Source organism: Pelodiscus sinensis, chromosome 5, assembly GCF_052426305.1.
Source record: "Pelodiscus sinensis isolate ZL-2025 chromosome 5, ASM5242630v1, whole genome shotgun sequence".
Taxonomy (NCBI): Eukaryota; Metazoa; Chordata; order Testudines; family Trionychidae; genus Pelodiscus; species Pelodiscus sinensis.
Window position 1 is genome coordinate 129,733,138 of NC_143056.1, and position 22,551 is coordinate 129,755,688.

The 22,551-nt window shown below is 61.1% G+C and overlaps 1 protein-coding gene across 10 annotated transcripts in view; it reads right to left on the reverse strand.

Moving 5' to 3' along the window:
* The window catches only part of AGBL2 (AGBL carboxypeptidase 2), a 38,143-nt gene that overhangs the window by 492 nt on the left and 15,100 nt on the right, over positions 1 to 22,551 (reverse strand). For 3 of the 10 annotated variants that reach the window (XM_089778917.1, XM_075928910.2, XM_089778916.1), the window contains exons 9-18: positions 18,259 to 18,418; positions 17,082 to 17,208; positions 14,589 to 14,689; positions 7,589 to 7,719; positions 6,949 to 7,012; positions 6,181 to 6,300; positions 5,739 to 5,834; positions 5,075 to 5,213; positions 3,659 to 3,865; positions 2,928 to 2,976 (exon numbers count right to left, since the gene is read on the reverse strand). In XM_089778917.1, coding sequence (XP_089635043.1) covers positions 2,928 to 2,976; positions 3,659 to 3,865; positions 5,075 to 5,213; positions 5,739 to 5,834; positions 6,181 to 6,300; positions 6,949 to 7,012; positions 7,589 to 7,719; positions 14,589 to 14,689; positions 17,082 to 17,208; positions 18,259 to 18,418 — 1,194 coding nt within the window. Of the gene's footprint in view, positions 1 to 976; positions 1,177 to 2,927; positions 2,977 to 3,658; positions 3,866 to 5,074; positions 5,214 to 5,738; positions 5,835 to 6,180; positions 6,301 to 6,948; positions 7,013 to 7,588; positions 7,720 to 14,588; positions 14,690 to 17,081; positions 17,209 to 18,258; positions 18,419 to 22,551 lie in introns of all 10 variants that reach the window. The other 7 variants (XR_016349742.1, XM_075928912.2, XM_075928911.2 and 4 more) reach the window with 7 other exon arrangements.

A 22,551-nucleotide genomic window follows, 5' to 3' on the forward strand; every position in this document is an offset into this window, starting at 1 on the left:
TCCCCTTCCCTGCGTGTCTGCTCTTCCCACAACTCCTGCCCCGTGGCCAATATCTCCTCCCTTCCTGCAAGCCCCTCCAGTGCCAGTTGTTGCTGTTACCTGCCCCAGATCAGCACTGGTCCAGTCCTTGGCTTCCCAGCCCTGTTCAGCTGTTACCTGGTAATGCCACTGAACTGAAGGAAAGGGGCTTCTGTGGGGAGAGCCCCTTCCTCTGGAGATAGTGAGGCCAGGGAGGACACAGAGTGAGCAACCCCTGGAGCACTAAGCTGATTCACTGAAGGATTGTGCCTCATCCAGGCCACTGCTGTCCCCCTGCAACATGGCTCTATGGGGCAGTGTAATGTGCTGCTCTGTGCTCATACCTTCAATGCTGCCCCTTCGCTCCCTCCCTACATGGATGCTTTGGGGGTCATCTCTGCTCCCAGGAACCAGCAGTAGGCACCAGGGCCCACTCCTGCTTCCCAGTGAGAGAAGGCTCCATAGGCTAAGAGTCCATCACGGCTGCCTCAGGCAGGGTTCCCCAGATTTCACCTGTGACAGCACAGCTCAGTCAGTGGTACAGCAAGCCCCCCCAACACACACACAAAGGGCAGCCTGGACAAGGAGGCGCTGGGACTCCCACTGTTCCAGCTGGCTGTTAAAAGCCCTGCTCAGGAGCACATATGCTCAGGGTGCCTGGAACACTGCTGTGCCTCCCGGGCCCTGGGGTACAGTTTGTGCTGCGAGTTTGGAGTCATTTGCTGAAGGGACTCCCAGATCCAGCTACCGCAAATGACCTCACTTTCTATCAGCTGGGTCTTAGAGTTTTGCATGTGGCCAGGGAAAACCGATGCCCAGTAACCACAGGACTCTGATCCCTCTCCTAGCTCCCGTGGGCTTACATGGAAACTGGTCCCTAACCTGCACCATAACTGGGGTGGCCACAGACAGGGATGTGCACCAAAGTCAGTGAACTGTGTGTAGCAGAGCATCATACCCCATCCTGCCCCCTCCCTGTCCCCCGTCAGCTCCTTTGCACTGGCATCCGTTTGCCTGGAGAGTGGGATGAAGAGGGAGGGCAGGTCGTGGCGTACGCGGCTGCACCCACATCTCAAAGAATCAGTTGCCATTCCTTCTTCCAGTGGTGGCAGGTGTGTAGTCTGCTCTGGAGACTTGCAAGCAGTACCGGCTCCATGTCTATTCAAACAGAGACAGCAGAACTGCTCTTCCCCAGCTTACGCCCCCCACAAGCAGTCCAGATATTGCAGTTTGCTAAACCTGGGCACTGCAGACTAAGCAGCAACGCTGCATCTAGCTACTATGGGAACAACCCCGAGTAATGCCACTAAGGCAGCCTGCACCCCTGGCAAGTGAGCCCAGAACCTGCGTGGAGGCTGGCGTTGGCTACAGTGTATGCTGTCATCGTGCAGGAAGTGTCTGGAAACAGTCTGAGCTGAAACCGCTTGAGCGCTCATCTGGTCTGCACAAGACACATAACACTGGAGAGAATCAAATAGGCTGAGTCCCGTCTGGAGAGAACGCACCCACTGCATGAAGGCGCAGTTCATCTGCCTGGGAGCGCAGCTTAGGAAACATACAGGCAACTGTGTTGTTTGGTTGAGATGAAGCAGGGAAACCACTTTAGACCAAAATTTTGGATGTGGCCTTAAGGGTCCTTTGTCTTTCAAGTAGCTGAGTGTCTGTTGGGCCTGGCCTTAGGGCTTGAGTTCACGTAAAGAACAGTGCTTAGCGCCAGGCTTATCTAACCGCTCATTAAACATAACTAGTGAGCTAATGGGGATAAAACTAACTGGCTGTGTCTACACTGGCACCCCTTTCCGGAAAAGGGCTGCTAATGAGACCAGTCGGAATTGCAAATGCCCCGGGGATTTAAATATCCCCCGCGGCATTTGCATGAACACGGCTGCCGCTTTTTTCCGGCTCGGGGTTTTGCCGGAGAAAAGCGCCAGTCTAGACGGGATCTTGTGGAAAATAAGCCCTTTTCCGGAAGATCCCTCATTCCTACTGAAAGTAGGTGGCAGGTGTGTAGTCTGCTGGGGTGGGCAAGCAGCTACTGAAAGTAGGAATAAGGGATCTTCCGGAAAAGGGCTTATTTTCCACAAGATCCCGTCTAGACTGGCGCTTTTCTCCGGCAAAGCCCCGAGCCGGGAAAAAGCGGCAGCCGTGTTCATGCAAATGCCGCGGGGGATATTTAAATCCCCGGGGCATTTGCAATTCCGACTGGTCTCATTAGCATCCCTTTTCCGGAAAGGGGTGCCAATGTAGACACAGCCACTATGTACAAAGCACCCAGCGTAATCTCACCCTGGGGCAATAACTCAGCAACTGCAAGTCAGGCTGAAGGTAGTGAGAAGGAGCTGACTATGGGGGGGGGCTTTGCCCTTCCATGGCCTCAGGAGGGGCCATGAGGAGGCACTAGCTGCTTGCCCACCCCAGCAGCTTCTGCTACACAAAGTTCTCTGCCTTGGGTGTGCTGGGCACTCATGCACTTGCATGGGAACAGGTCTGCCCTGAGCTATCGGCTGCTCAGTTCCCTTTTACATGCCGCTGGCTGTAGTCGCTGGCTTTGCTTGGCCTGGGTTGCTGGCTGGACTGACCCCTCCCCCCTGCCATTTCCCCGTCCTTTTCCCCTGGGCGCTCAGAAGCGTGGATGCCTGCAGAGCCCCCCAGGCTGTTTCTCTGGGGAGCCTTTGTGCCAGCTGAAGGCTCTGAGTGCCCCATTCGCTGGTAGCAGCAGAAGGAGCCCCTGTAGAAGTGGGTCCCTGCAGAATGAAACAGGCAGGGCGTCTCCCTATGTCTGGGGAAGGTGGGATGGCAGTGGGGTCACAGCATTGGGGCAGCAATCAGACCCCTTCCGGGCCACCTCGGCTACCCCACCCCCTCCACACGTACACCGCCAGGTAGCGAGCCCAGGCCCAGCGCCGCACCTGCATGGGCTGGCTCCAGCAGTGGATGCAGAGTGCGCCATTGAGCTGCCTAGGGGCAGAGAGGAGACAAAGGTCAGAGCACTAATTAGCAACAGCAACCCCTGCTCTGGTTCTCAGTGCAGCTCCATGTGAGCAGGCAGCAGGATGGGGGAGGGGGAGAGACCCCCCTCCCAGGCCCCACCAGGGTACAGCCATGACTGGAGAGATCCCTCTCCCTTCCCCCGCCACACATCAGCTCCCACCCTGGCAGGACAGAGGCTCCTCTTGCACCCTTTGCCCCCGGGAGGGCCCCAGGGTGAGCCCATGTGGGACAAGGTCCCTGTGGCCACCTTGCAGCAGGGACAGGGCCTGGGGCACTGGGACAATTGTGGGGGGGCTGCTGAGTGTCACTGAACCGACCGTAGGCTCTGCACATGATGGAAACCACTCCGAGCCGGGGGTGCAGCAGCAGCCCTAGACCCAGCGCCCACGGATGGGGCCCAAATAACGCCCTCCTTCAGTGGGGGGAGTATTTCACTGGAACAGCCCAGCTCTGCCACACATGGGGGGGATGGAATTTCCCTGGAACAGCCCAGATCTGTTGTGGGGGGGAGAGGCAGGTTTCCCTGGAACAGCCCAGCTCTGCGGGGGGAGGGGGGGCCTGGACCATGCCAGGTGCCTAGCCTGTCCCTTTGCCCTGAGAGCGCGGTAACCCCTGTGGCGCCAGCCCGCAGCCTGCTCTCCACCCTCACCTGTGTGCCGCGGGCCCTGGGGCTCTCCGTCCAGCAGGGCATGGAAGGGCGGGGGCTGCTCTCGGACGGGCGTTGTGCCGGCAGGTCGCGGGGGCTGCGGCGGGGGCAGCGTGGTGATTATCAGGGGCTGGGGCGGCCGGGCCCTCCATAGGCGCTCAGGCCAATGGCTGTGCTGGCGGCACAGTTTACTCTCCCATAGGCGCTCTTCTGGGAGCAGACAAACAGCGGGGGCAGAGGGTTTGAGCCCTGGGACACAGCCCAGTGCCGGGGAGCTGGGGCAGGCCTGCTCTGGCAGGGGTGAGCACCCATTCCTCCCTTTCCCTTCCCCTTCCCCGTACTCTTAGCAAGCCCCAACTGGCCTACAGAGCCCTTCATGAGGAGCTGCCCGGCCCCAAGGGCGGGTTCATGAGGGACCCTGCAGATGCTATGCCGCTGGGATGGGGGCACGTGCTTTGCAGCAGTGGGGGGCAGGCCAAGGGTCCTGAGGCTGGGGGTCACACTGGGCAGCCTGCAGGGGCTCAGAGTCTCTGACGTCTGCTGCTCCCCCAGCTCCCTGCTCCCTGTCAGCACTGCCCTCCTTAGAACCCCAGGGACCGGGTGGGGAGCTCAGAGACTAGCAAGAGACTCTGCCGCAGTCGAGAGGCGTGTCCCCCCCAGGTCTCCAGCCAAGCCACACGCAGACCATAGACCAGCTTCATCCAGAGAAGCGGGTGGGCTCTGCTCCTGTGGGTAGGGGGCCTCGCAGCAAGCGGCTGAGGAAGGGGCCAGGCTTAGCTCTTACCCTTGGCAAAGAGAAGTGAGTTCCCGCCTACCCAGGCTCACCCACACCAGCCCCTTCTCGGGATCCAGGGCAGCTGGAGAAGAAACCAGAGCCCTGCCCAGTGTAGCTCGGCTGACCAAAGCCCCGCGTAAACACAGCTGTGGCAGGGCAGTGTCCATTGACGGAGCTGTGGTCGTTCGGGGCCGAGGCTGTCTACACACAGGGCCTACGCCGATATGGCCTCCGTTGTGTAGACACATTCTGGGCATTTAGGGTCAGGTCTCCAGCCAGCCTCTGGTGCCCTCCAAGCCATCGGGAGTTGGATCAGGCACTAAGCCCTTCGTAACTGGGCTGGACCGAGCGACCCTGGAGCGGAGGCAGCTCCATGTGCCATCCTCCTGCTCTCTGGGCTGGGGCTCCGCAGGGCAAGCCAGCGTTTGAAGAGGCTGGGGCAGTGGAGCTCGCCGTTCTGCAGCATTTATAGTTAAGGAGCAGGCTGAGCAACTCACTTCCAAATGGGCAGAGAAATCCGACCTGGGCCCCAGGACTAGCCTCCGGGCCTGCAGTTCCTTTGCTTCGTGGTGGGGTGACAAAACTGAGTGTATACTAGACACTTGGCAGCTGCTACGCTGTCATTACCCCCACCCTGTACGTACCCGCACAGACACACGCAGCCTTTCTACCACGCAACGTGGGCCAAGACCACTTTGTGCCTGGACCTGGGACCTCCTCCTGGCCGGCGTTGGGCTGTCTCCTCGGCAGATCGGAAACGAGGCCGGTTTCCAGGGTCCTGCCCTATGCGGGGAGACACGGACCCTTCAGCGTCTCCACGCGGCCTCCTGCCAAGGGCCTGCGTATCGGAGCCCCGTCACTGTTTGTAGCAAAGCCGATTGGGCCGTGCTAAGGGCCAGGTGTCCTGAGAGCTCAGGGCCAGTGCACAACCCAGGGGATTGAGACAAACCCGCAGGGAGAAGGGGAGAAGGAGCGAAAACAGAAATGTCCTGCTCCAGAGCTGGGCGCGTGAGGTGGTGGGCAGGGGAGAACAATTAGAAGTGTTGGTGTGTGCAGGTGTGTGTAGCACTCCCTGACCCAGAAAGTGTCTCATTGCGGCACCAGGCCTTTTCGTCACGGAGACAGAGCCTCCCCGGCTGGGGCTCCCCTCAAGCCGGCACCCCTCCTTGGTGTCAGACGCAGACCCTGCTGCAACCCCTGCAGTGGGGAGCTCAGCGCTGGGGCACCCAGTAGCCCCGGCTGTGCAGAGGGGCAAAGCAGGTGGTGCTGTTAGCAGTGGGCACGCTGGTGGGGGGGGCTGCACTGCACCTGTTTGCCAGAGCTGTCCTCCGGGCACAGAGCCGCCGTGCTGACAGGCTGGCGGGTCCGGCAGCTGGGGCTCCCCGACCTTCTCTCCCCTGTCACCTGCAAGGAGCCCCGGAGGGGTGTTTGCAGAAGCAAGCAAAGGAGCCCTCTCCTCCCTCGGCCAGCCGCTGGCAGAGCGGGCACGAGCCAGGCCACACCCCCGGGGGAGGACGCGCACTGGGCCCACTGAGGGATCGGAAAGCCGATGTGGCCAGGGCATGGGTCGCTCTGTGGCACGTGCGTGGGCAAGGTCTCTGTCTCCCGGCAGGGAGCTGAACCCAGAACCGCTCCCACAACACCCTTCAACCAGCCAGAGAGCCCCCGAGGCCGCCCCTCATGTCATCCACCGCCACAGGGGACTCATCCCTTGGCAGGCCCCCGCCTCGCTCCGTGGCGTGTTCCTTACCGGGGCCTTGTCTTGGCCTGCCAGCCCCTGATGCGAGCTGTACTTCTGGCGCAGCTCGTTCCTCTCCTTCCTCGTCCGCAGCCGCTTCTTCTTCTTCTTCTTCTTCTTCTTCTGCGGGACCTGGGGGGAGAGCCAAGCCCCGCGCTCAGGCCTGCTCCCCTAACACTCCTCTGCCTGGCCCCAGCCCTCAACCGAGCCAAAGAAACACGGGCCGAAGCCTGGGGCCTGACCTGCTCCGGCCCATCCTGCTGCCCCAGGCCTGGAGCCTCGATGCCACACGCCCCTCTAGCGCTCACAGACTGCAGCAGACCCCAGCATTGCCTGCTGGATGCAGTCCCAGCCCCAGTCTTGCTCCCAGTGGGGCAATAGCTGGGACCGGCCCAGCCCTGGGAGCGAGGGAAGAGCCCAGCTGGGCACTGCAGCAGGTTTCTCGCTGTGGAGAACCAAGGATGAGCTGGGCAGCCCAAGTTCCTGGCAAATGGGGGAGCCCAGCCAGGCAACGCTGCCCTGCCATTTCACACCTCCGTATGCCAACCCCTTCCTTGAAAGCGTCACCCCATGAGCCTCCGGCCACCACGGGGCCCCGCCACAGCCCCCTGCCTAAGTGGCAGGTGGGCACGAAAGGGAGCCAGGCGCAGGCAGAATGGCTGCCCCACACGGAGCCTAGTGGCCTCATGTCTATGGGCTGGGATATGGGGCATCAGGTGGGGGGAGCTGCCCCTTGGTGCTGCCCACACTCAGTGTCTCCCGTGGCCACGTGGCTCTCACCTTCTCCGTCACATTGAGATGAGCAGGGAGGCCATCGGACTGGGAGCTGTTGGAGCCGCTGGTGCTGCGTCGGGCAGAGAGAGCCCCTTAGCTGTTTGCACAGGTTCTGACCAGCCTGCAGATGAGACAGCCTCCCCCAGCGGCCCTGGGCACCCCAGAGCCCCAGCCACCCCACACCTGGCTGGATTTATGGATGCCAAGTGGTGGAGACTCGCCGTGGCCCAGCCGGCTGCTCCAAAGTCATTCCCCTCCCTGCTAGACACGGCCCCTTGGCTCTCTGAACATGTCCCTGCAGCGCCAGCTGTTGAGCCTCGCTCTGCCAGTGTCTGCTACACTCCGACCCCCAGGTCACCTCCTACCCTGAGCCAGGGGGCTCCAGCCGAGCTCAGGCTGCTTGGCAGGCCCCCAAGTGCTGGGCACAGCCAAGGCCCACGAGAGGCAGCTGTTGCTTGGGGGTTCCCTGAGGCTGGCCAGGAGCACGGGCCCACAGCTCTGGGGGTGTCTGGGCTCAGAGAGGAGGGGGCAGGTGCTGAGCAGGTTTCCTGGGGCAAACCAGGCTTGGGGCTCAGTCCTGCCCTGTGTACTCAGAGAGGGGTGTCCCCGGGGCAGAGCCCCTGAGCGGGTGACAGGGCGGCGGTACCTGGACTCCATGTCTGACAGGGAGAGGTCGCTCCAGGCGCCAGCTGAGTCCTGCTCATGCCCCAGCTCCTGCAGCTTCCCATGGATTTGCTGCTGCAGCAGGTCCTGGAGCTCGGACAGACACTGCAGGAACTGAGGGTGGAGAGGCGAGAGCTGCCAGGGGCTTCCCGGGGCAGAGCGGGCCTGGAGTCTCTGCTCGGCCAGGCCCCCTCCCCCCGAGCGCAGCCAGGGCAAAGGGGGGAGCATGGAAGCCCCTTATGGGAGCCGCTGCCCAAGGAGACCCAGCGTCCCTGTGATGCAGAGCGATTCCAGAGCGTGCAGAGGAACCCAATGAGAACAGACACGTTAGGCTGCCACCTCTGCTCCTCTGCCTGCCTCCCCACCCGCCCACGCCCCGCTGTGCCCACGGCTGCTATAGCACTGCCCCCGCTGTGCCCACGGCTGGTATAGCACTGCCCCCGCTGTGCCCACGGCTGCTATAGCACTGCCCCCGCTGTGCCCACGGCTGGTATAGCACTGCCCCCGCTGTGCCCACGGCTGCTACAGCACTGCCCCCGCTGTGCCCACGGCTGCTACAGCACTGCCCCCGCTGTGCCCACGGCTGCTACAGCACTGCCCCCGCTGTGCCCACGGCTGGTATAGCACTGCCCCCCGCTGTGCCCACGGCTGCTACAGCACTGCCCCCGCTGTGCCCACGGCTGCTACAGCACTGCCCCCGCTGTGCCCACGGCTGGTATAGCACTGCCCCCCGCTGTGCCCACGGCTGCTATAGCACTGCCCCCGCTGTGCCCACGGCTGCTATAGCACTGCCCCCGCTGTGCCCACGGCTGCTATAGCACTGCCCCCGCTGTGCCCACGGCTGCTATAGCACTGCCCCCGCTGTGCCCACGGCTGCTATAGCACTGCCCCCGCTGTGCCCACGGCTGGTATAGCACTGCCCCCCGCTGTGCCCACGGCTGGTATAGCACTGCCCCCGCTGTGCCCACGGCTGCTAGAGCACTGCCCCCGCTGTGCCCACGGCTGCTATAGCACTGCCCCCGCTGTGCCCACGGCTGGCATAGCACTGCCCCCCGCTGTGCCCACGGCTGCTATAGCACTGCCCCCCGCTGTGCCCACGGCTGCTATAGCACTGCCCCCGCTGTGCCCACGGCTGCTATAGCACTGCCCCCGCTGTGCCCACGGCTGCTATAGCACTGCCCCCCGCTGTGCCCACGGCTGCTATAGCACTGCCCCCCGCTGTGCCCACGGCTGCTATAGCACTGCCCCCCGCTGTGCCCACGGCTGCTATAGCACTGCCCCCGCTGTGCCCACGGCTGCTATAGCACTGCCCCCCGCTGTGCCCACGGCTGCTATAGCACTGCCCCCGCTGTGCCCACGGCTGCTATAGCACTGCCCCCGCTGTGCCCACGGCTGCTATAGCACTGCCCCCCGCTGTGCCCACGGCTGCTATAGCACTGCCCCCCGCTGTGCCCACGGCTGCTATAGCACTGCCCCCGCTGTGCCCACGGCTGCTATAGCACTGCCCCCGCTGTGCCCACGGCTGCTATAGCACTGCCCCCCGCTGTGCCCACGGCTGCTATAGCACTGCCCCCGCTGTGCCCACGGCTGCTATAGCACTGCCCCCGCTGTGCCCACGGCTGCTATAGCACTGCCCCCCGCTGTGCCCACGGCTGCTATAGCACTGCCCCCGCTATGCCCACGGCTGCTATAGCACTGCCCCCGCTATGCCCACGGCTGCTATAGCACTGCCCCCCGCTGTGCCCACGGCTGCTATAGCACTGCCCCCGCTGTGCCCACGGCTGCTATAGCACTGCCCCCGCTGTGCCCACGGCTGCTATAGCACTGCCCCCGCTGTGCCCACGGCTGCTATAGCACTGCCCCCCGCTGTGCCCACGGCTGCTATAGCACTGCCCCCGCTGTGCCCACGGCTGGTATAGCACTGCCCCCCGCTGTGCCCACGGCTGCTATAGCACTGCCCCCGCTGTGCCCACGGCTGCTATAGCACTGCCCCCGCTGTGCCCACGGCTGCTATAGCACTGCCCCCGCTGTGCCCACGGCTGGTATAGCACTGCCCCCGCTGTGCCCACGGCTGGTATAGCACTGCCCCCGCTGTGCCCACGGCTGGTATAGCACTGCCCCCGCTGTGCCCACGGCTGCTATAGCACTGCCCCCGCTGTGCCCACGGCTGCTATAGCACTGCCCCCGCTGTGCCCACGGCTGCTATAGCACTGCCCCCGCTGTGCCCACGGCTGCTATAGCACTGCCCCCCGCTGTGCCCACGGCTGCTAGAGCACTGCCCCCCGCTGTGCCCACGGCTGCTAGAGCACTGCCCCCCGCTGTGCCCACGGCTGCTAGAGCACTGCCCCCGCTGTGCCCACGGCTGCTATAGCACTGCCCCCGCTGTGCCCACGGCTGGTATAGCACTGCCCCCGCTGTGCCCACGGCTGCTATAGCACTGCCCCCGCTGTGCCCACGGCTGCTATAGCACTGCCCCCCGCTGTGCCCACGGCTGCTATAGCACTGCCCCCCGCTGTGCCCACGGCTGCTATAGCACTGCCCCCCACTGTGCCCACGGCTGGTATAGCACTGCCCCCCACTGTGCCCACGGCTGGTATAGCACTGCCCCCGCTGTGCCCACGGCTGGTATAGCACTGCCCCCCGCTGTGCCCACGGCTGGTATAGCACTGCCCCCCGCTGTGCCCACGGCTGCTATAGCACTGCCCCCCGCTGTGCCCACGGCTGCTATAGCACTGCCCCCGCTGTGCCCACGGCTGCTATAGCACTGCCCCCCGCTGTGCCCACGGCTGCTATAGCACTGCCCCCGCTGTGCCCACGGCTGCTATAGCACTGCCCCCGCTGTGCCTACGGCTGGTATAGCACTGCCCCCGCTGTGCCCATGGCTGGTATAGCACTGCCCCCGCTGTGCCCACGGCTGCTATAGCACTGCCCCCCGCTGTGCCCACGGCTGGTATAGCACTGCCCCCGCTGTGCCCACGGCTGCTATAGCACTGCCCCCCGCTATGCCCACGGCTGCTATAGCACTGCCCCCCGCTGTGCCCACGGCTGGTATAGCACTGCCCCCGCTGTGCCCACGGCTGGTATAGCACTGCCCCCGCTGTGCCCACGGCTGCTATAGCACTGCCCCCCGCTGTGCCCACGGCTGGTATAGCACTGCCCCCGCTGTGCCCACGGCTGGTATAGCACTGCCCCCGCTGTGCCCACGGCTGCTATAGCACTGCCCCCCGCTGTGCCCACGGCTGCTATAGCACTGCCCCCCGCTATGCCCACGGCTGCTATAGCACTGCCCCCCGCTGTGCCCACGGCTGGTATAGCACTGCCCCCGCTGTGCCCACGGCTGGTATAGCACTGCCCCCGCTTTGCCCACGGCTGGTATAGCACTGCCCCCCGCTGTGCCCACGGCTGCTATAGCACTGCCCCCGCTGTGCCCACGGCTGCTATAGCACTGCCCCCCGCTGTGCCCACGGCTGGTATAGCACTGCCCCCGCTGTGCCCACGGCTGGTATAGCACTGCCCCCGCTGTGCCCACGGCTGCTATAGCACTGCCCCCCGCTGTGCCCACGGCTGCTATAGCACTGCCCCCCGCTGTGCCCACGGCTGCTATAGCACTGCCCCCGCTGTGCCCACGGCTGCTATAGCACTGCCCCCGCTGTGCCCACGGCTGGTATAGCACTGCCCCCGCTATGCCCACGGCTGCTATAGCACTGCCCCCCGCTGTGCCCACGGCTGGTATAGCACTGCCCCCGCTGTGCCCACGGCTGGTATAGCACTGCCCCCGCTGTGCCCACGGCTGCTATAGCACTGCCCCCCGCTGTGCCCACGGCTGCTATAGCACTGCCCCCGCTGTGCCCACGGCTGCTATAGCACTGCCCCCCGCTGTGCCCACGGCTGGTATAGCACTGCCCCCGCTGTGCCCACGGCTGCTATAGCACTGCCCCCCACTGTGCCCACGGCTGGTATAGCACTGCCCCCCGCTGTGCCCACGGCTGGTATAGCACTGCCCCCCGCTGTGCCCACGGCTGGTATAGCACTGCCCCCGCTGTGCCCACGGCTGCTATAGCACTGCCCCCCGCTGTGCCCACGGCTGCTATAGCACTGCCCCCGCTGTGCCCACGGCTGCTATAGCACTGCCCCCCACTGTGCCCACGGCTGGTATAGCACTGCCCCCCGCTGTGCCCACGGCTGGTATAGCACTGCCCCCCGCTGTGCCCACGGCTGCTATAGCACTGCCCCCGCTGTGCCCACGGCTGGTATAGCACTGCCCCCCGCTGTGCCCACGGCTGCTATAGCACTGCCCCCGCTGTGCCCACGGCTGCTATAGCACTGCCCCCGCTGTGCCCACGGCTGCTATAGCACTGCCCCCCGCTGTGCCCACGGCTGGTATAGCACTGCCCCCCGCTGTGCCCACGGCTGGTATAGCACTGCCCCCCGCTGTGCCCACGGCTGCTATAGCACTGCCCCCGCTGTGCCCACGGCTGCTATAGCACTGCCCCCGCTGTGCCCACGGCTGCTATAGCACTGCCCCCCGCTGTGCCCACGGCTCGTATAGCACTGCCCCCCGCTGTGCCCACGGCTGGTATAACACTGCCCCCCGCTGTGCCCACGGCTGGTATAGCACTGCCCCCCGCTGTGCCCACGGCTGCTATAGCACTGCCCCCGCTGTGCCCACGGCTGCTATAGCACTGCCCCCCGCTGTGCCCACGGCTGCTATAGCACTGCCCCCCGCTGTGCCCACGGCTGGTATAGCACTGCCCCCGCTGTGCCCACGGCTGGTATAGCACTGCCCCCGCTGTGCCCACGGCTGCTATAGCACTGCCCCCCGCTGTGCCCACGGCTGCTATAGCACTGCCCCCCGCTATGCCCACGGCTGCTATAGCACTGCCCCCCGCTGTGCCCACGGCTGGTATAGCACTGCCCCCGCTGTGCCCACGGCTGGTATAGCACTGCCCCCGCTTTGCCCACGGCTGGTATAGCACTGCCCCCCGCTGTGCCCACGGCTGCTATAGCACTGCCCCCGCTGTGCCCACGGCTGCTATAGCACTGCCCCCCGCTGTGCCCACGGCTGGTATAGCACTGCCCCCGCTGTGCCCACGGCTGGTATAGCACTGCCCCCGCTGTGCCCACGGCTGCTATAGCACTGCCCCCCGCTGTGCCCACGGCTGCTATAGCACTGCCCCCCGCTGTGCCCACGGCTGCTATAGCACTGCCCCCGCTGTGCCCACGGCTGCTATAGCACTGCCCCCGCTGTGCCCACGGCTGGTATAGCACTGCCCCCGCTATGCCCACGGCTGCTATAGCACTGCCCCCCGCTGTGCCCACGGCTGGTATAGCACTGCCCCCGCTGTGCCCACGGCTGGTATAGCACTGCCCCCGCTGTGCCCACGGCTGCTATAGCACTGCCCCCCGCTGTGCCCACGGCTGCTATAGCACTGCCCCCGCTGTGCCCACGGCTGCTATAGCACTGCCCCCCGCTGTGCCCACGGCTGGTATAGCACTGCCCCCGCTGTGCCCACGGCTGCTATAGCACTGCCCCCCACTGTGCCCACGGCTGGTATAGCACTGCCCCCCGCTGTGCCCACGGCTGGTATAGCACTGCCCCCCGCTGTGCCCACGGCTGGTATAGCACTGCCCCCGCTGTGCCCACGGCTGCTATAGCACTGCCCCCCGCTGTGCCCACGGCTGCTATAGCACTGCCCCCGCTGTGCCCACGGCTGCTATAGCACTGCCCCCCACTGTGCCCACGGCTGGTATAGCACTGCCCCCCGCTGTGCCCACGGCTGGTATAGCACTGCCCCCCGCTGTGCCCACGGCTGCTATAGCACTGCCCCCGCTGTGCCCACGGCTGGTATAGCACTGCCCCCCGCTGTGCCCACGGCTGCTATAGCACTGCCCCCGCTGTGCCCACGGCTGCTATAGCACTGCCCCCGCTGTGCCCACGGCTGCTATAGCACTGCCCCCGCTGTGCCCACGGCTGGTATAGCACTGCCCCCCGCTGTGCCCACGGCTGGTATAGCACTGCCCCCCGCTGTGCCCACGGCTGGTATAGCACTGCCCCCCGCTGTGCCCACGGCTGCTATAGCACTGCCCCCGCTGTGCCCACGGCTGCTATAGCACTGCCCCCGCTGTGCCCACGGCTGCTATAGCACTGCCCCCCGCTGTGCCCACGGCTCGTATAGCACTGCCCCCCGCTGTGCCCACGGCTGGTATAACACTGCCCCCCGCTGTGCCCACGGCTGGTATAACTGCTCCCCGCTGTGCCCACGGCTGATATAACACAACCGCCCGCCGTGCCTATGGCTGGTATAACACTGCCCCCTACCTGCCTCCCCGCATCCCCAGGGTAGGTCCAAGTTTCTCCATGTGTCCTGCTGCCTGACAGTTCTCAATGTAACCCCACCGTGTGCTCTCCCATGCCCTGAGCACCTCCCCAGGCCTGCAGCACAGGCAGAGCCCACAGGCACGAGGCAGAGGCAGAGGCAGGGCTGGCAGCTCAGGGAGCTGAGGAGGGGTTGTGCGGCCCTAGTCCGCAGGATCCTAGTCTGCGTGACTGGCTGGAGAAGAGGCTGGGATGAGGGATAAAGCCCAGGGAGGAAAAGTGAGACCAGTGGGTGTAAATTCCCTGGTGCAGGACTTTCAACAGCCTTTCCCTCTGTGGGATCCAACCAGTCCTCACACCCATTTGCAAGCGGTGCGGGCTCACCACATTTTGATGCAGCAAGCCCAGAAGTGCAGGGCTCATCCCTGGCACAAATTAACCACCACTGTCCTGGCCCTACCCACCTCAGCCCCTGCCGCAGGACTGCGTGGAGCTAGGATGTGAACAGGTAACCCGGCAGCATATGAGCCCATGTGGGCTGGGGGCTGGCAGCCTCCCCCTCCTGTGGGACTGGAGCAGCTGGGCAGAAATAGCCCCTCACCCGCCCCCATTTAATTAGTTAACTGGTTACATGGGACTCTACGTCCCGACGTGGAGCGGATCTCACCTTGGAGCGGTCGGGGTCACAGAAATCCAGGAGCGTGTCGCAGACGTGATAGCCCAGAGATTTGAGGTCCTCCGAGGTGAAGTGGGAGTCGCTCTTCCTGCCTGAAGGAGGGGGAGAGGCACAGGCTGTGAGGGCTGGATTCACAGCACCCCCTTTCACCCTCGCACATTCTTGGGGTTTGCCCAGCAGAGGGCACATGGGACAGCACGACCCACCTTCCCCAGTCTGCTCAGCTGCCCTCCCTCCTATCCGGGCCCTGTGGCTCCACAGCTCTTCAGTCTCAGTGTAGCCCTGTGACACAGCAGGGATTTTCTGTGATGTTCTGTATGAATGCCGTGCGTGCCTCAGTTTCCCCCATGTGCTGCGTGGTTAAAGAGGGGGAGGGGCAAGGCTATGGCAAAGGTGTGGCAGGGGCCGGCTGGAACAGGTCATTGGAGAACCCAGAAAACAACAGCAAGGCCGATCACCAGGACATTTGGTATCTAGCAACTAGGGACCATGGATGGTCCCTTATGTGCTGGAACTAGGCAGGCCTGTACACAGGGCAGCTGCGAAGGGTGTGAACACCCCCCCCCGTGGTCCTCCAAGTAAGTGTGAGGCTGGGGTGTCGCGGTGCCGCAGCCTCCCTCCCTCGTGCTCTGGCTGTCCAGGGGAACGCTGGGGCTGATCCCCCCCACTCCCACCAGGAGCAAGGCCGGGAGTGGACCACTGTGGTGGGGCGGGGCAGCCACTAGCTCCTCCCATAGCTTGTACCCTGCCCCCCCCCCCGAAATTCCTGCGTTCGGATCTGCTCGGGATGCAGAGGCGCTGTGGCATCCCCTGGCTGGAAGTGGTTTCCATTATATACAGGGTTTGCTCTCAGGCACCCCGCTTTACGAACTGTTCCAGCGCCCCTGGCTGGCCCACCCCCCCGCCAGCTGGGAACAAAGGGCGGAGGCGGGCCAGCCAGGGAGGTGGGACAGAGGAGCACAGAGGGGGAGCCAAGGGGCTCACACAGCGTGGCTGGGAGCTGGCTAACGAGACAGGACCAAGCGGTAACTGTCTATTCTCTGGGCTAACCAGCTTTCCACACTGTGTTCCACGTGGCGACTGACCCCGCTGCTTCCACAGCGCTGGCTGAGTCTCGGGCCAGCTTTTGAAGTGAAGACGGACACAGCACGCTAAGGCCTGCGCCTCCTCTCCTCCCTCTCCTTGGTCATTGGCACAGAGCCCCACAGCCTGCTTGACCCCACCTCCTGCCCCCACTAACCTCCCTGTGTCCTGCCCCCACTGCTTCCCCTCCCAGTTCAAACACGCTGCTCCCCTAGCTCTTCCTTCTCAGCCCCACATCTGCATCCCACCTCCCCCCCCCCCGGCCTTCCCCAATCTGCTCCCACCAATCTCAGGCCGAGCTGCACCCCATCCTCCATTTCCACAGCATCCCCCACCCCACACCCTGCCCATCTTGCCCCGTGTGGCATTCCAGGTTCTGCCCTCCTACTTCTCCCCCCACCTGTGGGGCTGCCCCTGACTCCCCTGCCTGTTGCAAGGCCGAAGGGCCTCCCCACAGTGCAGAGGGGGTTAATTGTCTTGGGAAGCACAGCTGACCCCCCTCATCCTCCCAGCAGGATGTAGTGGGGGGAAGGGCAGCTGGGAGGAAGCAGGCAGGGAAAGCAGGTAGAGCTCCGCATTTCCCTGCTAGGACCTGGTGCAGCAAGGTGGGCCTGGCTTCCCCCTCCTTGGGAAATGGCCAGGCACAAAGCAATAGGCCTGAGTCACCGACTGCTTCCTTGCTCAGCCCATGCTCCAGATTGCCTGCGGCCATTGCCTGTTTCAGTGCCCCAACCAGGGCGCCGGGACAGCCGGCGGTGGGCGGTTTGCCGGGGCCCGTAGGGGCGGGAAGTGCTCACTGGGCTGCTGCTGGACAGGCCACCCCGACAAATTGCCGACTGACCTGCCCAACTCCCCCATCTTGCCAGAAGGGGGTGCCTGGACCACGGGAGGGAGGAACCCTACACAGCTCCTGGGCCCCTCTTTGTCTCCCCGCGCTCCCTTTCTGCAGGGCTCCATCCCCATCCCTATGCTGGTGACTCACAAACTGCCCCCTGCACCGCCGAGTGCCTGCCTGGCCTCCTTCATCCTCCTGGCAGGCTCCCCTGAGCTACAGCGCCTCCCTCTGGCCCTCTGCACTGCCCCTGCTCCGGTGCTGCTGGACAGCCCAGCTGTCAGGCCCAGGCCTACTCTGCAGCTCCCGCCTCCCCCGCGGCCCAGACTGCGCCCACACCCTGGGGGCAGGAGGAGGCAGCTGGTGGAGGCAGCGTGCCCACGGGTTTGTGGAGCAACAGGCCCAGTGGGGTCCAAGCACCAACTTGGAGGCTGGCACCAGCCCAGAGCCCTGGTGGTGCCAACCCAGCTGAGCTCCCAGCGGGTGATCCATAGGGCAGGAAACAGCCTTAAACTCTTGTCTCTCGGCACCCCAGCTCCCTCCCGGCCCAGCAGTGGCGCTGCTCTTACCCAGAGTGGAGCCGCTGAAGGTAGACTCCATGGTGTAGCTGTTGGGGATACCCATCCTCCACATGACAATCCGTCCCGTCCCTTCTTTGCTCTTTTGCACCTTAAACTTACAGCTGTGGAAAGAAAACTGCAGCACCCCAGGGGGTCAGCGCGGGGTCGGGATTGCCCCCAACACCCCCCCCATCTGCAGGTCTCCCCATATCCCAGCCAGGGGCTCGTCCCCTTTCCTAGGCGGATGCTAGTCAGCTTCCTCTCTCCTTGCTCAGCGCCCTTCTGTTTCTTCTAATTCCTGCGCCCTCCGGCTGCCCGGCACGAGCAGGCGGGGGAAGTGACTCCAGCGGTACCTGCCTGTCAGCCTGGCCACTTAGCTCAGCTTTGTCCCTCAGCTCATGCTTGGAGCTCGCTCCGCAGGTTTTGCTGAAACAATCCCAAACGTGCCGCTCCAGACAGAGGCCTGCCAGGCCAAGCGCCCACCCCAACAGCTAACGCTTGGAAAAACGACCCCCAGCTGAAAGCCGGAGGTTGGCAGGGGGCTTGGGAACCTCAGGTTTGCCTGCACCCACCAACAGCTCACACAGAAATGCTGGGGGGGGAGGGGCCTGGCTCTACAAAGCCCAGGGAGCTTGGCCCCTGCTGCCAATGGGGCTTGGCTCTCCCTGCTCGGAGCGGATTTCGTGTTGCAAAGACCAACTCTAAGGGTGGGAAATGCGAGTTCAGGTTGCCCGTGCCACTTTCGCCCCACCCCCAGTGCCCAGTCAGTCCCTGGCTGTACATACAATGGTAATGGGGTGACCACGGCAGTCCTGGCCTTAGGTCCCTCCAGCCCCCTGCTCTGGGGCAGCCGCAGCCCACGTGCAGCTCTGCTATGCCCCAGAAGAGAGCAAACCCTCCCTGGCTTCATGGTGGGATTCCCCCCACCTCCTCCACAGCTGGCTCACTGGCTCAGAGAGACTGGGACTCAGCTGCAGAGATGCAGCTTCGCAGCCAGGACCCCACTCAGCCCGCGGGGGCCAATGAGGGGCTCCAAGAACAGAGACGATGCGTCTCCTCATAGGATCCTACGGCTGGAAGAGACCTCAGGGGGTCATCGAGGCCAGCCCCCTGCCCAAAGCAGGACCAACCCTCGGGATTGGATGCTGGGGGGCCCCTTCCCTTCCTGGCACCCTCCCTCGCCCACCTTGTCAGGGGCGTTCTTGCTGAGCATGAGCGGGAAGATGCGCTCGTGGAGCCGCTGGGCAGGCGAGCTCTTGTTGTTGCAGCCGTACATGAAGACGTTGTTCTTGCGGCTGTGGCCGTGGAAGTCACAGTACAGCAGGACCTCCCGCTCCTCCAGGACTCTGCACGAGGGAGGAAACCCCCAGGCAGTCACACAGGTTTACAAATGAACAGGGTGGGATACAGCCCCTAGACTGGACTCCTACTTGCCTCCGGGGGAAACTAACACTCCATTCCTACCGCCACAGGGCTACATCTCTTTGGAGAGAGGAATGCAAATGAAGACAATCGAAACTGCACGTGAAGCCAGGATTTAAATATCTTGTGCTTCATTTGCATAATCGCGTTCTGGCGCTATTTCGAAATAGTGCTATTTTGAAAAAAGAAACGCAGTCTAGACGCAGTTATTTTGAAAGCAAACCCTTCTCTCAAAATAACCCTTATTCCTCATACAATGAGGTTTACCAGTTATTTCGAGAGGACGGTTTTCTCTCGAAATAACCGCGTCTTAACAGCGTCTGTTATTTCTAAATAGTGCTATTTTGAAATAGCGCCATAACACGAATATGCAAATGAAGTGCAGGATATTTAAATCCCGGCTTCATTTACAATTTCGAATGTCTTCAGTTGCATTCCTCTCTCGAAAGAGGGTGCAAGTGTAGACATAGCTGGAGTGACTCTTCCCAGGCCTGGGCTCTGCCCAGAGACGGATTATTCTGGCAGACATTGTACACAGCCAGTTTTGAGCTGTGAAGACGCAGGGAGGGAGAGCCCTGCTTCAGGAGTCAGAGTGTGTCTACACTGCAGTTAGAAACCAGCTCCCTCGGGCGGACAGGGCATGGGCTAAGGAGCTGTTCAGTGCAGCATGACATTACATATAGTGCATACAGGCAGTCCCCGGGTTACGTACAAGATAGGGACTGTAGGTTTGTTCTTAAGTTGAATTTGTATGTAAGTCGGAACTGGTACATATTGTAAGGGAAACTCTAGCCAAATATTTCTCCAGAGCTCAGTTTTATTCTCCCACACCTCACTTCCCTCAGTCCTTTATTCTCAAGCTGAGGTGTCTGCTGCGAAAAGCCGCTCTGTGTCTCCCTCATCTGCTGGGGAGGAGGGCGCTAGTTTCGCGTCTCCCTGGTCTGCTGGGGGGAAGCAGCTAGTGCGGGGTTGCCTCACTCCGTTTGTAAGTAGGGATCCGATGTAAGTCGGATCCATGTAACCCGGGGACTGCCTGTACTAATGAATCTCAAGCAGAGACTTACATTGATTAACAGTTGCAAACTACCTGCCCAAACTACTGCAGAAGCAGCTACCTTGAAGTAGTAGCCTCTTGCTAGTCTTTACACTGGATAAGAAACATTAATCCTGTTCTAGTGCCATCTTTCATCCTTAGCCTAATCATGCATTTCAGATTAGAAATACTAGACATTTAAAGCTAATCAACTAACAATCAAAGCCTGCTTTCTCTCTGTTCAAAGCGTTTGTGAGAGCAAGGTCAATTCAGGAAGCACTCGCTAAAGTTACAAAGAGGTGAAATAAATATATTAGCAAAGGTGTGATACTTGTATGGGGGCTTTTAACAAAACTGGACGAATGGGTGCAAAATGGAACATGACACCGGACTGTAAATTCAGGCTTAAAGGACATTTTAGCAGTTATCAATGGGTAATGCAAAAATGAAGTGGCACTCTTTGCGAAACCTCAGTGTCACTGAGGAGAGGAGGAGAGAAACTTAGAGGTTAGAGGAGACTCTGGGAAATACAACAATTAATAATAATGCCTAGTTTTTATCCAACACTTTTCGTCAGACGATCTCAAAGCACTTGGCAAACCACGTCAGTCTCATTATTCCTCTTTTACCTATGGGAAAACTGAGGCACAGAGAGGAGACATGGCTAACCAGAGGCAGAGCCAAGAATAGACCCTGCTGGTCACCTGAGTCCCAGACCAACGCTTTAGCCACTAGGCAGCACTCTCTTTCTAAAAAATAGAAATTGGTTTTAAGTAGGAATAAGGGATCTTCCAGAAAAGGGTTTATTTTCTGCAAGATCCCTGTCCTGACTGGCGCTTTTTACCAGCAAAGCCCCGAGCCGGAAAAAAGCGGCAGCCATGTTCATGCAAATGCCGCAGGGAAAATTTAAATCCACGGGGCATTTGCAATTCCGACTGGTCTCATTAGCATCCCTTTTCCAGAAAAGGGTGCCAATGTAGACACAGCCAAAGTGTTTTACCAAGGGGTGGGATGTCAGGATCATTAGCCCCATTTTACAGAGGGAGCAACTGAGGCATAGAGCGAGGACATGACTTACCCAGGGATAGTCAACAGGCTAGTGAGAGAACCGGGGTTAGAACCCACTCCAGTGCTCTACCACTAGGCCACACTGCCTCTCATCAGGGGTCATCTCTTTCCCTTGCTATGCTGTGGTGGTTTGACCCAGGCCAGAAAGGGCTAACTGACCCATTCACAGAGAATGGTTGTGGGGTTTGTGTGGTTACATATGTATTGTTAGAGGTTGCCATTGTAACCCTAAGTTCCTGCCTAAGGATGTATTACTGACAGGGAGATTAAATAGGAGGTTCATTCACAGACACTTCACTGTCACTGCTGTCAAGAGGCTGGCAGTACCCACCCTGGGATATATTCAAACTCTCGGATCCTTTCATGTCAGAGCTGCTTAATCTTCATCGGGGAAGTTCGAGTTGCAAGACTGAGATCCAGTCCTGTCTGGATCACCTGATCCTGGACTGTAATTTAGGGACTAATTCTGAAAGAACTTTTTGCACCTCTAAAGTTCACTCTGAAACTCACCATCTCTACTGTGAAACTGACCTGAGAACTATATTCAGGTCTGTATGCATAATGATCTTTTAACTACTTCTCTCGCTCTCTTCTTTTTTAATACATTTTAGTTTAGTTAATAAGAATTGCCTATAAGCATGTGTTTGGGCAAACTCTGAAGCATTCATGAACCTGGTGAGTCATGCGTCCCATTCTTTGGGATCAGCAGAACGTTTTTTATGATAAACAAGATTTTCAGTAGCCCCCATCGTATTTGACGTGGCTGTCTGTGTGGGAGTCCAATGCTGGGTTGCTTTAAAACAAGGCTGGGGAACCATTTTTGGGTTGGCACCCTCTCACCCACAGAAACATCAGTCAGGGGCTGCACACAAGTGAAAAGAAAAAAAAATACAAACCAAAAAAACCACCCGTCACTGATGTGACCCCTGACGGAAAAGGAGAGACACTCCAGCATTCCCCTCACACACTAGAGCAGTGTTTCTTAAATTGTGTTCCGTGGCAGTCGGAGGTGTGCCACGGAGAACAACAGAGTTCAAAATGGCTGCCCTTAAAAGGGCAGGCAAACTTTTTTTTTTTTGCTCTGTAAACCCCCCCCCCCCCAACAAAAAATCCTTGGAGTTCCTCATAAAAAAAATTGTTTGGTGTTGTTTGGTCTTAAAAAGTGTAAGAAACACTGCACTAGAGCCATGGGGGGCCCAGCCTAGTAGATTTTGCACGCTCCTGCCCTGCAATAGGACAGTAGGGGTGCTGGAGTGCCAGTGTGGGCTCTCCAATGCTGGTGGGGGCCCTGAGCCTTGGGGGCTGGATCTAGGCAAGCCAGGGGCTGCATCCAGTCCCCAGGCCTGAGGTTCCCCAACCCTGCTTTACGGGAACTGTGGTTTGGCTTCTGGGTAACTGGTAAGATCAGGGCTGGTCCTAACCAATCGGTGGCCCCGAGTGACCATCCGGCTCGCCCGTAGGGTTGCCAGATGGTTAAAAAAAATATACCTGACGAAAATTTGTCAAGCAAAGGAAAAAAAGAGTGATGGAGAATAACCAGGAAACCCGGGGGGAGGGTTCAGGAGGGCAGGCGAAACGTGGTCGCGGCCTACCCTTAAGACCAGTTCTATCGGTGGCCCCTTGAAAATGGCGGCCTTGGGCAACCACCTGGCTCACCTGCCCCTAGGACTGGCTCTGGGTAAGGCATTGTGAAAGCTGTTTTATTGCTGGCTGGGTGAATCGATGTCTAAGAAATAACCACCAGTTTAGGAGATCGTCTGCCCCATTCTTTGCAGTTTGGTCCTAACTGGGCAATCTCAGGGCATGTCTACACTAGGAAATTATTCTGAACTAACTAAATCCAACTTAAGAACTCCTGATTGTACAAAACTGAAATAGCGTGTCCCCACTACAGGGAAGCCTTGAAATCAGACCGAGGCAGGCTCCGTGAATGTGGATGCGCTACCTCGACTTAGA